General features: G+C 40.0%; 1 protein-coding gene across 2 annotated transcripts in view; it reads left to right on the top strand.

The window, feature by feature from the left end:
* Positions 1-18,624, top strand: part of dok4 (docking protein 4) — a 60,216-nt gene that overhangs the window by 28,332 nt on the left and 13,260 nt on the right. For both annotated transcript variants that reach the window (XM_035629121.2, XM_035629120.2), the window contains exons 2-6: positions 7,525-7,946; positions 13,910-14,017; positions 14,542-14,656; positions 15,355-15,474; positions 16,228-16,417. In XM_035629121.2, the coding sequence (XP_035485014.1) occupies positions 7,881-7,946; positions 13,910-14,017; positions 14,542-14,656; positions 15,355-15,474; positions 16,228-16,417 (599 nt within the window). In that variant the 5' untranslated portion in view covers positions 7,525-7,880. The remainder of the gene's footprint in view (positions 1-7,524; positions 7,947-13,909; positions 14,018-14,541; positions 14,657-15,354; positions 15,475-16,227; positions 16,418-18,624) is intronic.

The raw sequence follows: 18,624 nt of genomic DNA, 5'->3' as shown, positions 1-18,624 counted from the left end.
GGTCCCCGATGTTTGGCACCGGTTGCACTGCCGATAGTTACGCCATTGTATTAATCCCTCATGGCACAATTCACCAGCAGAGGTCAGTGGCATGGTCCTCTGGTCTGTCACTTTGTGACGAATAATAATGCTCCTCACACCCTTTCTCACAAGAACAGTCATGATTATTGAAAAGTAGAGCCCAGCCAATTATCTGTAAGGCTTTCATAGATGTATCAGCATCTACATTTATGTTTGCTGATATGCTCCGATATGAAAACATTTATTTTACAGAAATAATTTAAAACAATTTAACACAACTGCAGGCTCTAACACGGCTTAATTTGGTGCAGACTCATTTAATTCAATTGTTTTTCCCTGTTTGATTTTTAATTGGCCACAAAGCCTTGTTTTGATCGTTACCGTTTGCCCTGATTCTCTGTCCTCTCTTCCTGTGGCAGGGCTGCAATTTGACACACACACACACACACACACACACACACACACCCACAGAGTGGTCAGAGCGGAGACGCAGTGAACCATGAGAAGTGACATTAACTCGAGTTAACAACAACTACGCTTGTTAGTTTGCGTAGCAAAAAGTAAAAAGCTAATTTATCAAACAACCTCTACCGGTCATTCAGAGAATACAGGCTTCAGGCACTTCTGCATTGGCTTCACTTTCCGTTTACGTCCATTTTCATATACAGTCTATGGTTTTACACAACCACAGCTTAAGCAAATGGCGAATTGTTGTGAAGCTGTATGTCTGTCAGACATGTAATCATGTTAGTTTGACATGAATCTGGTAAACGCTTATAAACTCTTTTCCTGTCTGCAGACAGTGAATCAGTGGGAGGAGGACAGAGAACTGATACTGACTCATGCATTATTTTTTCTCTCTTCAATCAGGAATATTATTTATTTTACCGACTTATTAGATTTATTTCCAGTGACACATTATTGAGTTAATAATGACTTAGCTTTTTTTTTTTTTGGTCCTCTACAAACAGCTATTAGTTGTCATTTCAGATTCTCCAAATCAGTTCTATGAATAAAATATAATGTAATGGAACTTCCGCCAGTACTAAGTATATATGATCAATATTTTTCTCCACATCATACCATTTTGTCCATGATTGACATTTGTATTCTGTAACTGGGCTTTTTTTCTCATGCTTTGTGTGAAACAAACCGAATGATCTTTCTTAATTTCTTAAAAGACAGCTTCAAGTGCTCATTTTAGTTTTTTTTGTGTGTATTTGTATTATGTATTTATGGTAACAAGATTGAAGCATAACATGGCACGTACTGTGCAAAGAATACATTGTGAACACTATGGGATGCAGGGCAGAGAAAGGCAGACAGTACAGACGGGAAAGAAAAGGTAAGGGAAACATTAGACATTGTACTCTGATACTTTTTAATTTTTTGAAAATTTCATTTGGCTCCTAAAAACTTTGGGTTTAGGAGCCAACTGACTGGCTGATTATGTCATATACAGTCAACAAGCTGGATAAGGCCTCAGTTTGCTCTCAAAACAGCCTCTGTTCTTCTCTAGATTTTGAAAAACTTTCTATTTTGAGATTCCATTCCATATTGACAAGAATGTGTGTGGGTGTGTGGCTGAGGAAACAATGTCATGACATGCTGCTAAATCAACACAGTTGGCACTTTTGCTTTCATTGTCACTGGACTATGTGCTGCATGTAAATAGGCCTTAATGTAGTCTTTCTACATGATATTACACACCCAATATTTTTAATATGGTGACTTACTTCTTTTCATATCACCAAAGTCACCAAATCACATCTTGCATTTGGTTGTCCATCGTTTCAATTATCTCCATGCTGCTTTTGTCCATGTTGCTCACAGTTAAACTATGAGTAGTTATGGCTGTGAGTAGTGTCTCTGTGTGTGTGTGTGTGTGTGTGTGTGTTTATCTCCCTACCGTTATCTGTGACAGATAGTTATGAGCAGACAGACTGACGCTTTCCCAAGTGTTAGTCTTAGGGCAGACTGGGAAGAGGCATGAGGGTGTGTGTGTGTGTGTGTGTGTAGTCTAGGTGCTATTTATGTTGTGGGAACCTAAATCTTTTTATACAGTCACATTATGGCAACTTGTGTTCCACATGGGGACAGAAAACAAGTTAGAGTCAGTCTCCAGGAAATGACTGTCAGTCAGTGTCATGTGTTTTTTGAAGTCAAGCATAGCACAGCATTGTGTGTGTGTGTGTGTGTGTGTGTGTGTGTGTGTGTGTGTGTGTGATGTTTTAACTAAGTTCTTTTTTTCTGGCTGGGAGCTGTCTATTTATCTATCTATCAAATGTTATTTGACCTCAGCAGGATCCCTCCGCTCCACCATCTCAAATCGTCTCCTCCTCCCCAGGTCTAAGCTAAGCACCATGGGTGATCAGGCATTTGGTTCTGCTGCCCCCCCGTCTGTGTAATACCCCTCCCTGTCCACCTGAGGGCACCACAGATGACTGAGAGTTTAGAAAAAGATCATAAAACATTTCTTTTTAGCAGAACATATGACTTTTAACCAAACCTCGCTGGCTGCTGCTTGTTATGCTCAGACCTTTATTACATCTTGCTTTTTATCTGTCTTTTTATACAATGTTTTACCTTGTAGCACTTTGATAATTGCTTTTATTTACAAATGAAATGTACTGTTATTATTATTATTAGTAGTAGTGGTAGTATTTTTACAGCCCATATTCACAAATCCACCAAATATCACTTTCTGAACATCCATCCGCTTATTGTGAACATACAAGCCTTACATGGATGTATACAGTTTTTCTAGCAAAGGGAAAAAACACGCAGCTTTCAAGGAAATTTTATACACAGCCAACAATGACGAGATTCAAACAGTGCATAAAACGCATATTTGGCAACTTCCTTAACCCTTGTTTGGACCCCAGAGCACCTGCCACTCATGACTGCAGCCCTATCATAGCCTTGGCCCACCAGATTGTCTTTGTATTCCAACCCATACTTCTCCAGAGTTTAAATGATTTTCTCTGTTAAACTGGCTGCATCCAAGTGCTCTGCCTTCTGGTACTCAATTAAGGAAGCTCTCCTGAACCACACAATCAAAATAATATGTTACGACCAGAGACAGCTGCTCCCTTTTTTATGTCTTTAGTCTCATCCACTAATGGATAGAAAAGTGTTTTTATATTTTCCTTTATGACCATTTCTGCTAAACACTCCAAAATCTCATTTTGGAGTGTCTCATCGCCACGCTGGGACATGTTCTGAGTGGCTGTCAAAAGCAAAGTTTCAGCCAAAGTTTTAATGTACTTTTGTCTTTCGATGACTTGGTTTTTTTTATTTTCATCTCCCATCATTCCTAGACAGGTGTGTTTTTCTTGGCCATTATTTTGTACTCCTTCAATCATGGCAATCACATGTGTCTGAAATGGCATGTACACTGAAGTCTTTGGAAGTGGCCTTCTCCCAGTTAAAATAGCCATTTTCTGTTGTGAATACACTGGTTTTGCATGCAAAATGTCTGCATGCAAAGCAGTATGCTGCATCTTTAGACAGGGAACATTCAAGCCATGGCCACGAATTGTACCACTCCGTCTTTAAATCAGGCTGCACTGCTGCACCTATGCATTTTGATATATCTAAGAAGAAAAGATATAGTGGCAAATATAATTATCTAATGCAGCTTTACAGTTATCTATCATAGCATTTGTTTAACCTTTCGTTTGATCATAATTACTGATAAAATAAGACACATTTGTAAACCGTTACATATTTAACCCGATAACATAAACCGCAGAAAATATAAAATACCTGAAAACGTTTTATTTTACTCAGTGACATAAATGGAAATGGACTGTATTTATATAGCGCTGTTCTAGTCATATAGACAACTCAAAGCGCTTTATAGGAAAGTCACATTCACCCATTCACACACATTCATACAGCGCTGCTATTTACCACGCATTTTTCTGTCACATTCATACTCATTCATGCACTGTCGGAAGAGCCGTCAGAGGCAAGTTAGGATTAAGTGTCTTGCCCAAGGACACAACTGCATGTGTACTGGCGAGAGGTGGGATCGTACCGCCAACCTTCAGGTTGGTGGACGAACGACTCTACGTTCTGAGCCACAGCCACCCACCCGACATGACATGTTACACTACTTTACTGCAATTTATATGGAAGGAGCATAAAAACATACCATGTGGTCCAGGGGGAATTGCAGTACTAGCCTCTTCCTCTCAGTCATCTTCATCTGCCTCCTCCTGGTGGTCACTCCCTGCCTCTGAAATTTCTTAGCATAAATAAAGGCAATATCCACACTTTTAGCTTTTCTTTTCATTTTTATTCTTCAGCTACTCTGGCCTGCAAGAGTCAAGATGTGAAAAGCTCTGGTTATCCTTGTATTACATTACACTTCATGGCCATTTAGCTAATAAGTACAACACCCCTGAAACGGCGACCCTCTGTTAACGTTGTGGATTCAAACACGTTTTAATATTTTTTATCAAGCTATTCTTGTTTTTACTAAAATCAAAAAATCACGAGCAAGCGATTTCACTTTAGGCTAATCAACGGACGTGCTGTTATTTCTAATGCCCAATCGCCTTTAGCAACATTACATTCATTACAAATTGAACTTTAAGTTAAATTGGTGTGTTTAAACCTCACCAGGGGAAACTGACTTCCCCTTCAGATGTGCGGGGGCCGGGCTCAGTCGCTCCACTCTTTGCCAGGATCCATGGCCACCCATGCCCCCCTGTAGATCTGCCCCTGGAGTAACTACTAGCTAACTGTACGCTAATGTGCGGTGATGTTCCTGTTGCCTGTAAGTAGGCTTGCCAACTTTGTCACTATGAAATATGGGACAAAAGGTGGCCTGCCGGGGAATGGTTTTGTGTGAATATACAGTGTATTGTTTTAGACCATTTGTCATAATGATAGCTAATCTCTTAGTTAATTAACATAACTCTCATGCCTTGGCGACAAACGGTAGGTTTAATAATAGTTTGTGTATTTACAGCAGGTATATCCAGAGCCGGCCCTGGCAATGTTGTTGCCATAGGCGAGATTTTTGGGCAAGTTTCATGCAAGGAGAAAATGTCTGGCAGAGATGGAGGGTTTGTGGGTATTTCACGGTCAGATTATCATTATCATAGGCCCTGGGCACACTCTGGGGCTGAGCCCAACAGCACAAGGCCAAGTCATCTTAACACACCATGCAGTATGTCCAATCTAGTGTAGAACTGCAGTACAACCACACAATTAAACTGCTTTTCAGTGCACAACAAAAATCTTTGTGCGGACTTGGAACTTGCTAAAGTAATCCCACACAATGAATGTTGAATAAAATTAGATCACACTTTGGACAAATATCAAAAGACAACATATGCATTGTTAAAGAATTTGCTCTATAGTGACAAAGCCACAGACAATTGCCCAACTCTCCAGTTTTTCGCAGCTCTATACAGAGAAGGTGAGCCTCTTTCAGTCCCATTGATTTGGATTTAACACAACTTTTTTTGTTCAACTCGAACTTCTCTCACCCCCCCCAAAAATGCCTTTGATAAATCCACTGTGCGCAAACTGCTCAGCAGCCAACAGACACAGAGATTAGCTGGTTAACATAGTGGATAATTTAGCCAAATATTTCCCTAAGGAGTTGATAAAGACTAAACCTAAGCTAAATGGAGAGTGAACATTGTTTTTTTCCAGGTGTACAAAAGCATGATTCCAAATCAACCCGAATTAGTTAGTATATTGGGTGTGTACATAGGAAATATAGTTAGTTGGTTTGCTAACACATAAGACACAGAGACTATATAAAGCTTAATTATGCAAGTGTAAAGTTGGCAGCTTTTTCCAGTTTGGCATGCGTAGGAAGTGCAAAGAGCAGTGAGTTAGTATCGGAGCTGGTATCAGCAGTGAGGCCAGGTTGAGTTGAGTGTACAGTTGTGATGTAGTGCTGAATAATCTGAGCATCTACAGAAAGCCCTCAGGGGATACCTGTCAAGCAGTTACTGCCTAAACTCTCAAAAGATGTCTGAAATTTGCTATCATCACCGAGGTGCAGAGTTCAGCAGGGGGACAGCCATTAGAAAAAAACTGTCCCAGAATCTGCTGGACCGGGACCACACATGAATGTAGGCTGCAACTTTACAGGTTGGGAGAGACGTACAACTGCAAGGTGGTGATTCTAGTTCTCACATAACACAGAAGCTGCAATAGCTGTCACTAGGTGTAGTTAAATTACATTTACAAGTAAATCTGAAGCAATTATAATTATTTAAATGAACTGTGCATCTATCTGTGACTGTGGAATGCCTATGTATGTGTAAGGGGTCTCACTGAATGAGCAATACAACTACTGTGTCACCAACTCAGCAGTGTTCTGGCATCTTTCCGGTTATTGTTTTGGTTTTTACAGTCCACAACTTTTTTGAATTTGGTTGGCGGTGCTCTGTGTGCAAACAGCAGACAGACACAGTTAGACCAGCTGGTGAACATAGTGCAGGATTTGGCAGCTAAAAAGCCAGATGTTTCTCAGGAGTTGGTAGAGTCCGAAAACAGTGGTGAAAAAGAGGTGATTGTGGTCTTACATTCATAGACACAAACATGACTCCAAATGAAAGTAATCTTGCTCCGTAACTGCTGGAAGTAAAAGTTAATAAGTTTGCTAAAATGTTTGCTTTTTTCATTTAAAAAATGTCAACACTGGTTTGTTCAAGCGTTGTTGTTGTCAAATTACAAATTGACCTCAAGGGGCTTAATCTGTTCACCATAAAACCCCTTTAGAGTTATGTATGTATTTAAGAAGATCTTAATTTTAGTCCTATTACTCCATCTGAAGGAAAGAACTGTCAGTTGGTGCAACAGCAGACCTTTTGAATAACTTAACATATCAGTGACGTGGACAGTAATTCAGCGATCTTGAGCCATTCTGACAGTACAGTGTGTATATCGAAGCTAAAAAAAAGGATAAAAGGCTGCTCAAAGCTGGAGTGAAATCTGACATTTCACAGAGCCATTTGGTTGTTATTATAAAAGGGATTAGTGCACCATTAACAAATGAGGAGAACCCCAACAGCACATAGGTTATCTGTAACCTTGTATCTTCAGCAGCACTGCAACATTATACATGCTGAAAGGAAATAATGAAGAGATCAGGGTGTTCGAAATCGAAATATATTCAGTGAAAGCTGTGAATAAATAGCTTGGCATGATGGGTCGTCAGACTGACTGGAAAACAGGTTAACGTGATACCATTTTCCTGGACACAATGCCTCCTAATATATGCTCCCTGCTCCGATTTCTTCTGTAGAGCAGTATAGGTTATTTTCCTGGTACTGCACATACACAAGCTCCTTTTATGTATTCACACAGAAAGGCAAATACACCACAGTGTACTTTGACATGCCATCCTGCGTACTCGCCCTCATAACAGTGTGGGGCCACCAGCATGAACACTGGACGATAACGTTGTGCTTATTGCTCTTCCATTAATAATATATCTATTTATTTGTCTTTCTCTGTCAATTTTCTTAGAGATGCCAAAAAGGAAGGTGGGAGAAGACCTGTCTGATGAAGAATGACACAAAGGAGGATGCACTTACGGATAAGCATAAGATAAGTGAGAAGAACGAAGGAGGAGACAAACATCTTGAAAAGAGAAGAGCAAAAAGATACAGAATGAGCAGTAAAAAGAGGGAGGGAAATGTGAGGAGCTATATGAAAGTGGAGAGATAGAAACAGGAAAACTTAGAAGAGGAAAACCGTATTAACCTTCAAAGAGGCAGAAAGGATTGAAAGTGATAGAAAGGAAAATCAAGAGTCTGATTGAGGGAAGAAAGAAACATCTGGATGGTCTCCCCAACAACAGCCAGCCGGTTACCCCCCCAGAGATGGCTTCTAACTTCAACGACATAGTCAAGCAAGGCTACGTACGCATGCGCAGCCGCAAGCTGGGGGTGAGTGTGTGTGTTCATACATCGTGTGTGTTGTCATCACAGTCACAACAAAAGAACAATCCTGGCTTTCTGTTAAATCCCTTATTAAAACGTTCTTTTTGTTCCAAATGATTGTCACACTGACTTTTATTTACTCTGACAATCCTATTCATTTATTTAAATGCTTCTATCGTTCTATTTTCTCTGCTCATGTTCCATTGCTTTATTCTCATTCTAACTACCTGTCTGATGTTATTTCATCTTTGTAAAGCACTTTGTAACATTGTAAAGAAAAGCGCTATATAAATTAAGTTTATCACTTTGTTGTTATTATAAACCAGCACCACATCCCAGGTAAATACAGGGACCTCATCTGTACTACAACAACAGCTTCAGTGTGAAAGTCTCTACTGGGTCTAAAACCTCCGAGGGCCACAAGCTGAATAAGTGATTCATTCCTGGATCCACTATTTCAGTGATCCTCTTTTGGCTCACAGTGAACATTCTGGTGAAGTCTGCTGACGTTCAGTGCAGAGGGCAATACCGTTGTTTTAAAAATGTATTATCACCCGAAAATATTTTCTTATTTGAAAATAATGATTCAAGACTCAAAAGCAATGCAGTACCAAAACATTAACACGTTAATGGTGACATGCTACTTCAAGGTTGGCCCAGTTTAGCAAAAATAAGTCTAAAAATGTAAAAACCCTCCTGAAAATGTAACAATTGCTTACATCATTGGTACAGAGTTTATCACATTACTAGGACGTTATTACATTGTCTATTTTTCTCATATTTATTGAGTTATGTGGAGATTTTTATGAGATTATTACATTATTGGGTTCTACACACCCTAGATCCTGCACTTTGTCTTACAGCACGCTGCCTATACGTAGTGTGGACTACCTGGTTGAGCGCAGTGGCTCTGGGAACATTATGTTTCATACAATTTAAGCTTTATTTATGATTACAATGAATTGCTGTAACGTGTGCCGAACCGAAAGCCCCGCTACGAACGGTTCAATACAAATACCTGTATCGTTACACCCCTAATATTGAGTGTGCCACATTCTCTTCAGTGCCAGCGCTGTGGTGACAGCCTTTTCTCTCTCCCCAGGTTCATTCATGCAGCCAGGTGCTCTCCTGAGCCACCTCCATGCCCACCCTCACGTCCATCTTAAATTAAAGTCTATTTCAATGGTCTGTTTCTCTCTGCAGTTGATGCACATAAAGGTCACAAGAATTTGTGGTTTGGAGTAGACTATGACACCTTATTGCAAACTTGCATATAGTCACTATCTTCCCTCGCTCAACTATGTAAAATCCACCCCTTCCATCTGCCCTCGGCATATTTCTCTTAATGGCTTGTTTGCATTTAGTGCAGACTCAAATATGGACCTGGTGCTCATGATGATGACAATTAGCGTCTGTGGTTCAGGAGAGAGGGTCATCAACTAGCCAGAAGGTCAATGGTTCGATTGTGTGAATGGGTGAATGTGTCTTGTACTGTAAAGCACCTTGGGTGGTCCATTTGCAGTGCAGTCAATTTACCATTTACAATGTATCTTGTCTTGGTGAATGAAAGATACGATATTACGATAATAGAGTTAAGGAAAACTGATGATTTTATATAGTGTAAGCAAAGTATGCATGAACAATGTGCTAACCACTTGACCGGGCACACAGAACCGACAGCTAGCGGACAATGAGGAAAAAATAACAGAATACACGTACGCACAAGTCACACACACATTTCCATGACTTTAGAAGACATTGACTTACATACATTATCTCTAACATTAACCAAAATGAGGCTACTTGCCAAACCCTAACCTTAAACTGACTTTACACTAACCTTAAGACATGTAAAAATGTTTTAAGTTATGGGGACCTGCTTTTTGTCCCCATAAGGAAGACACTTGTTCAGATGTTGTGACTGTGTAAATGGATTTAGGTCCCCACAACACGATCAAACCACACACAAACACACACACCACTAACTATGTTGTGACATTTTCTGCACTGATATCAAATTTTCTGGCAGTGATGACCGGAGCATTGTTTTCATTGTCCCATGCAGACTGATGACGCTTATGTCAACAAGGCAATAACTGTTATTCCGTGATGCGCAGTAAACTGTGGACACCCACACATAATGGAATAATTATGGGGCATATTTAAATACATTTTGCTTGTGTTTACACTTCTACTTTGATGAGTGAAACACCCAGATGATCACTCAAAACCATTAACTTGGTGCTGACCTTGCCTTCTATGAGACAAGGAAACAAGCCAAAGACATTGTAAAAAAAAAAGTTAATACAGAGCCACTGTTGCTGGAATTAATCAAATGTTTCTGTTAGTGTGGAGGTGTTGGGACAGTGCAGCAGAGCTGACTGCTCAAAGGTCAATGAAGCGGGAATGGAAAACTGGAAACCCGCGGGAGAAACTGTAGCACAACAACACAACAACACTCTTTACCCATACTGTCTACCTTTTCAGTGTTTCTGAAAAAAAATCCTTTTTGTGATAAATGAGGTACAAATAGGTCCTCTAGCCGAGTTCAAATGCATCGGCGCTGACTTTATCCAGTTTATTTTATATCCAGATAGCGTGGTGAGGAAATCAAAGGTAGAAACCAAATGTGGTATTGAAGAATTTGAATTACCTATAAAAATAAGGATATCGTCTGCATAAAGTGATATCCGATGCTCTGTAGTACAAAAAGTAATGGGACGGACTAATGGATGTTACAACAGCTTTTCTTTCCACTTAGCTTTTATTCATAATTCATACACTGTACTGTCAATATCAATATTTCTTTATTGTCATTGTAAATACAATTATAGATAGAAGTGCTATTCTGTTCAGTGTAAAATGGTTAAGTTAAAAAACTGCAACGGTTAAGTTAAAAAAGAAGACAGTTCCATTGTCACATTCAGGACATAATTGCACTTAAGAGGATGCCATTCACTGAAGAATGGAAATTGCACTTAAAATGGATCATTAAAATGAATTGATGAAAACCATGGAAAAAATAGATAAATTAATAATCACGTATTGCAAATGAGTGCGTTACTCATCTAAAAGATACTAGGCCAGAAATAAGGCCATGGTTATTTACAGGAGTTAAGAGTTCTGATGGCCCAGTGGTTTGTTCGGCTCTTCATGCACCTGAACAGTCTGCCAGAGGGCAGGAGGTTGAACAAGTGCTGTCCAGGGTGGGCATGGTAAAGCAGCTCAGTTCTGTGTCCTGAACGATCCAGTTCCTGTCTCTTCCCGTCTCCTCCCGCCTCTCCAGGCCCACAGTTTCCCATCTAATTCACCTTCTCCACTCTCCATCTGACTATGGCTGGGGTCATGGCCTAGACATTCTAGTGTTCCTATTCTGGCTGAGAAGTGCATTCTCTTACGTGTTGTCTCATTAAGTGAACTGTAGGTCAGTTACCATGGTAACTGATGCTGTGAACCTAACCTGCTCGCTGGCAGGTTTTCTTGAAAAAAACCCACTGAGTTTCTCCTTAACTCCTCCCTTCTCCTGAACCTGATCTAGCTGTCAAAAAATTAGGTGTCCTTTCCTCGTCAACCCTATCGATATGGAAGCAGAATTAATTCAGTAGCCGCATGTCAGAGAGGATGTTCATACCTAGTATAGATGCTTTCATTCCCCAACGACTACTTAGTAGAACTTGACCGTTTCTCTCACAATATACCACATATATGAACAATATTCTTATTTCCAGCTTTTTAATATCGCAGATGTGCTCCGACCAGAGCAAAGTTGTATTGCCCTTAAATTTTTTTCAGCTGGATTTTTCTTTACAACAAGTTGAAATTGGCACGCATGTTTTCTATGTTTAACATGTTGAATCTGATTAAAACCATATGGCTTACCTATCTGCACTATGTTCTTACAATTCATTTTCAGCTGCAGCCATGCTATTTTTATGCCTGTTTTATAAATAATAAAATAAAATTTTGCAGGTTTTTCTGACGTGAGCAACAACAATTGAACCACTCCTGCGCAGCGGACAGTGTCACTAACCATTACACCATCATCTAAGTAAAGAAATTCACAGAGAAAATATCAGGCTGTTTTAAATCAATTGATTATTTTATTCAGTCTTACATGTTGACTCGGGTGGTAACTGTCTCCAACACCAACTGTCTCTCCTCATCAGCTGCAGCTGTGATGCTCCTCTTTATCAGAATGATCTTATGTTCTCCATAAGCACGAAGTCATATCGTGGACCTTGTCTCAGACCTTGTTTTTTGGTATGGTTAAATGTCCAAGCTTGGTCAGTATTTGTGCTTCAATATCAATCAAGAAATCTGGATTGACTTAACCTAAAGCTGGGCATACACTGTGCAATTTTAGAAATGCTGTTGTTAAACTCCAACCCAAACTGTCCGAGTAGATTCTCTGCGATGTGAAGCCAAAGCTCAGAATTGATGTGCTCTCACTGTACGGTCCGACTGTCAGCCATGACTTGACTGCTCACACTGTGCGTGTGAAATGCCTGTCGGCTCCTGCGGTAAGCTCCACTTGGGCAGAGAAGTTATTTACCAAAGTAGAAGAACGCTGACAAGACAGAAACATGTGTAATCTGTAATCTGAAGTGCTGAAAACAAAAAAAAGAGGCGACGGCCGTATAAGGACTCGTGCACGCACTATATGTCCAATTAACATAATTGATTATATTACAAACAATAACCATTCAGCAGCGAAGGGACCCTCCATACTAGTGATACACTCCAACACACTGACTATTTTTTACATTTAATGTACAATTTATTTCTTATCCTTGAAGCCAAATTGACCATGTTTGCAAATTGCAAATTTGTTAGATACAAGTTTTTGAAAGTGGATATGATGCATTTTGGCAACATTTGCAGGGAGCTGACATTCATTGCCTTCATTTGGAGCTTTTTCTATAATCAGTCAAATTGACAAGATGTGTTTCCCAAAACTGGTCAAACAGGGTAACAGCCAGATGATCAGGCAGGTTGAAAAGTTGACAGTACTTGCTGTAGTTGTTTTCACACATTTGTCCTGTCCAAAGAGGAATAGCACATTACTGATCAATAAGTCCTCCAACTAAGTGGTATGTGTTAGATATGGCTAAATCGACCGTTCCCTAAAATAGTGCCTCTACCGGTGACGGAGGGTTTATGCCACAAATACTTTTTGCCTCAGAGCATTGTGGGGTTTTATTTGATTTACCAAGGCATGGTTGATGAGGTTGATAAGGTAAGGGTAAGGGTGACATGTCAGAGAATCGGCACGATTACTTAACAGAATATAAGTAAATCCATTGTAATACACAAACATGATGGCCTACTAGGTCTACGAAATGTCTACCGGAGATCTCCAGTTGCCGTGTACATAACGACCGCTAGAGGTCTGCTGTCTTAAAAATGAGTGGTACTTTTTGGTGGAGGACAGTCTCTTGCTGTTGCTCTCGTTTTTAGTTTTCCATCTTGACACCTGATACTTACTGTTGGATAATTACTGTACTTCCATCTTTAGAACATGAAGAACTGACTGAGTTCTATTATTGCGTTAGGAGAAATTGAGCTTTTCTATTTATTTAAAGTATAATTTTTCAACTGATGGTGTCTACAGGTAGTACTTTCCGGCTTTATACTAACAACCTTCATCAATGAGGACAGCCTGTATGTAGCCTTAGATTTGAGACTTAAGACCCAGGTCTTGTTAAACTTATTGCACAGTAATAATGAAAGGTAACTCAGATGAGTCTATCAACATGTTCTACCAATATACGCAGACTTTAATATGAAAATCAACCTGAAACTACATAAGCGAGGTGAATGAAAATAGCATTTTAAGAAGTGAGGTGGGACATGTCCTACGTTGTTTTTTGACCAACTCACTGTTTCTGACTAAACAAAAACAGGATAGCATTATAAATTACTGTGTGTGTGTTTGTGTGTGTGTGTGTCTGTGTGTGTGGTTTTTGCAGATCTATCGGCGTTGCTGGCTGGTGTTTAAGAAGTCATCCAGTAAAGGACCTCGTCGTCTGGAGAAATACCCTGACGAGAAGTCTGCCTACATCAGAGCCTGTCCCAAGGTGTGTGTGCTGCCCACTACTTCATTTTGCATCTTGCAATACACCACTAGACTTTGATTTAATGTAAATCAGTATTCGGTAGTACTAATATTATTAATTTAGTACCTTTTAAAATACCACCTCCAGTACCCAACCTAACCCTACACTTTAATGAAACTCTATGATTTCATATTTTCCTCCTCAAGACATGTTAGTGATATGATAATCTGTATTTGTTGTAAGTGTAAAAAAAAGTCAGGTCGTGCTCTCTAATGAACCAACAAATATGATCACCTCTGCTCAAGTTACCGTTTCAACTTAAACTTCCTGTTTGTAGTTAGAAGAGACAAGCAGCAACAGAACACTGAACGTAACAACAACGGTGACTTTTACTTTTGTGTAACCTCAACCAGATCACACATAAACTCTTTGGAAACATGTTTTATTTCAACAATGCAGTCTTATGTCACGTGATTGTGCGGACTTCAGTTAATCAGCTCTGAACTCCACCCTGTTGACTGTTTTACCCTCAACCTGTTGCCCAGGTGACAGAGATTAGTAATGTCAAGAATGTCACACGGTTGCCTCGGGATACCAAGCGACAGGCCGTGTCCATTGTGTTTACAGATGACACCTCCCGCACCTTCACTTGTGAATCAGGTAACGTGTACACACACACGCACACAGAGTCAGAGCTCCTTATGTCCTTATGGCAGCAACACACATCCTACTTTGTCTTAATGTGTCCAGTAACTTGCTGTGACTACTTGTAGTACCTACTCATAGAACTGTCACACACTGACCCTGGGTTTTACACAGATAATGAACATGTGTTCCACCCAAGTTTGAACGGTGAATCTTAATGGTTAATCTTACCTAAGAGTACACCCTGACTGATACAGGACCTTTGAAGCTAATAAGATTGGTATTTTGTATTTGAGAATCCACTTATGATATATTGGCCTATATAATTTTCTCTACACAACACTAAATGTAAAAAATATTGATAAGGTTCCTTTTTTCGTGAAATGTACTGGCACGATATATTAACTACACTTCTGTGAAAATGAGTCATGTTTTCAAAACATACCTTTGGCATATAAATGTGTATATATATATATATTTATTCTCAGTTATTGCTTGACCTATAAGCAGATACTTTTTACGTTTATATATTTGCAATGATATTGACCAAAACATAATTTAACTCCTGTACAGAACTGGGTTCATATACATATTCAGGAGTCAGGAAGTAGGAAGTAGGGGACGCAAAGTGAAATAGCACACACACTGTGATGGCAAGACTTTAGGTGCACAGTAAGCCCATCCGACTGCTCTCTCGCTCTCTGTCTCAACAGAGCTGGAGGCAGAAGATTGGTTCAAGACGCTGTCAATTGAATGTTTGGGCATGCGGCTCAATGACATCAGTATGGGAGAGCCTGACCTGCTCGCCGCTGGGGTACAGTGTGAACACACAGGTAATTCACAAACACACACACACAAATGATGCACGATAACGGTCACTAATTCAACTCCGGCATTACTATTTACTGCATGTCAGTTGTCTACTCATAAAACCCTTTACAATAATTTTAATAAATCCAACTTTCAGGGTTTGACTTGCTAAAATGATATGTTGAAGAGAGATGATATGCAAGCCAAAGATAATTTCGGCTGTTTGGTGTCCAATGACAACGTTAACTCTAAATGAGGGAATGGGTTTGGGGAACCGAAGATTCATTTAATTTCTTTTCAATGTTATTTCATACTGGGCACCTTGTGTACAGTGAAAGCGTCCACGTTTTTAGCAAAACTGCAGCTGCTCCTCGCTAAGGTGTGGCCCATGAAAGCAAAACAAGCAGCTTTAGCATAGCTCTACAGAGCTGAGTGGAACTGTATAGTCAGATAATAACTCTCTGTAGTTTCATCCCTTCATGTGATGCCTTTCGCATCATGCATAGTCATTTGACTCATTGATGATATAAGAAATTCAAATATTGATTAGAGCAGATTTGAAAAATCTAACAATGGGTGTTTGGCTCTCCATTTCCATCGACTATTTAGTTCAGATTTTAAGAAAACTACTTGTATTAGCAATAAAAGCAAATGCAACAAAACTGACCCGTGGTCCAGGAAAATTGTTCTCTCAGTCATGTCAAATTTCTGAAGCAATTCCAACTACAATGAAAACAAGTCCTTTGCATTGATCCTGTCATTCCCTTTCTCCAAAGAGCGTTTCAACGTGTTCCTTCTACCCTGTCCCAACCTGGACATCTACGGGGAATGCATGATGCAGATCACCCATGAAAACATTTACCTGTGGGACATTCACAACCCTCGCACTAAGCTGGTGACATGGCCGCTCTGCTCCCTGCGGCGCTATGGACGCGACGCCACCCGCTTCACCTTTGAAGCCGGACGGTGAGAAATGGGGGTGGTTGGGGGAAGGAGGGAAAAGATGTTTGCTCGCTGACTGTCCTAAGATAAATACAGGTGTGTGGTATAAGATTAAAAGATGAAAGAGATGTGTGTGTGTATACACATTTAAGTCAGCTTATTCCTCGGGTACATTACATGATTTTCACGATCATACTACACGACGTGCTGTCTTGTAACCGCAGGCATTGCAGTGGGGCCCCTTTTCAGCCCAGGAGTTTCAGGGCCAAGACCGGCCTACTTTTTCCATGGTGGTGGCAATTGTATAAATGAAGCAACAGTTCCGCTCATACTATCGTGTAGTTGTATTTATAATATGTTTCAATAAATGTATAGAGGTTAAATAATATTAACCCTAACTACAGAGTCGTCAGCAAACTGACTGAAGATGTTTAAGGATAGGGTTAAGTAAAGTGGCAGTTGCATCTTCTACACCACGGCCAACCCTGTTTGCAAACTGAAGTGGGTCAAGTAGATGTTCAGTCTTGATAAAAATGTCTCTCTTCATTTTTCAAAGGATTTCATAACAAGGGAAGTCAGGGCCACTGTTCTAAAATCATTAAGAACCTTGGGGTGGGAGTTTTTGGCCACTGGGATACTATGGACCTCTTTCAACTCCTCTGCACCCCTCTGTTGTTTGAGTGACAGCAGGGAAATATGGTGAAAAATGGGGGCTAATTGTTCTGCACAGGACGAGAACAGACGACTACTTATATTGTCAGAAACTGGGGTTTTCTGAGCTTCTGAGTATTTAAAAGATTTGACCACAGAAAAACATCAATGGGAACAAGTCAATAGTTTGTCTTTGAGATTCATGATGTCATTACTAAAATCAAGAGAGTCAAACCTAAGATAAAACTTATTGAACTCCTGTGCTAATTGTTTGTCAGAATTAAAACCACCAAGAGTCACTTTTTTGTTGTTTGAACCAACAATAGCTTTAAAACAATCCCAGGCAGACCCTATCCTATTCTTGGCAAGTTCCCTTATCAACTTCTCTTCGTAATTCAGTTTTGCTTTCCTAATCTGACTCTTTATCTCCCTTTTTAGTAGGTTCAGCTCTGTTACCCTCTTGAAATGCTCTTCTTATCTTGTTTAATGGATTTAATTAATGATTTTTACACCCAGGGCTTGCTGTTAGGAAATTACCTCAATAGTCTTTTTTGGGATTACATTATTTTTTTACAGAATGACAGTCAGATCATCAATCTACTGTAGTCTTGTCCTGAGTTTTTCATACAGTAGTGTCTCACCTGTCCACTGCAACAATCAGACTACTGTATGTTGTCTAGCCAGTCTATTATGCTTTTCTTCTTGGCCCTGATAATGTGTAAATGGCCCATCAGCACCAACAAAAGGAAACAGACAGTCTTGGGATTTATAGAACTATAGTCCAGTGCAGCACTCCAAAAGAGCCTGGCAGGACTGGTGTTGAATATATAAAAATGTCTCCAACTAATTAAAAAACGACATAGTGTTTTAATACAATGCCTTTCACCTTATAACAAGACCATAGATAAATCTACTCTAAGGCATATTTGTGTAATTTCATTCATTGTCACCACGTGTAAATCAAAAAGGCCATGGGTAACTATCCAAGTCACTTTACGCCGACTTTCCTGGCTCTCCCGGCTCTTCTAGATGAACTCCGAATTTGAAGTTTTCCAGTTCCCAGAGGTTGTAATAAACAGTGTATTCCTACAACTTTCACTAATCTTCCACTACTACTGGGGGCTTGGATATTCCGACTACAGGTGATGCTCCAGTTGTAAATTCCAACTGTGAAGTCGGAATTTCAGAGTTCCAGGTTCAACTGAAATGTAGCATACGCCGGTGTCATTTTAATGCCGCTGTGCTAGGCCAAACGCTAATTTGCTAAAGAGGGAATCTTTGCTGAGTGATCCAGCGTACTTTAGTCGGTGGGCGAGATGCGAGCTCTGGTTGCTGGCGCCGTCCACCTGCAGTGACAAACAGCCGGTTGAAAATCATAAAGAAGTTACCCTGTAATGCTAGCGCTAGCTAATGTAGCTAGGCTAGCAAAGTGCAAACGAATGCTGTATTCCTCCACAGTAAAAACACACTGTGAGAGGCGCAAAGTCCTTAGACTTTAACACAGACAACACCCCAAAACAAGTTCAAGGCTATTTTAATGTACATGGTGCCGGGAACACACATTACTAAACCTCTATCCT

Source organism: Scophthalmus maximus, chromosome 4, assembly GCF_022379125.1.
Source record: "Scophthalmus maximus strain ysfricsl-2021 chromosome 4, ASM2237912v1, whole genome shotgun sequence".
Classification (NCBI taxonomy): domain Eukaryota; kingdom Metazoa; phylum Chordata; class Actinopteri; order Pleuronectiformes; family Scophthalmidae; genus Scophthalmus; species Scophthalmus maximus.
The sequence above is the reverse complement of the archived record's forward strand: the minus strand, read 5'-3'. Positions and strand labels throughout refer to the sequence as shown.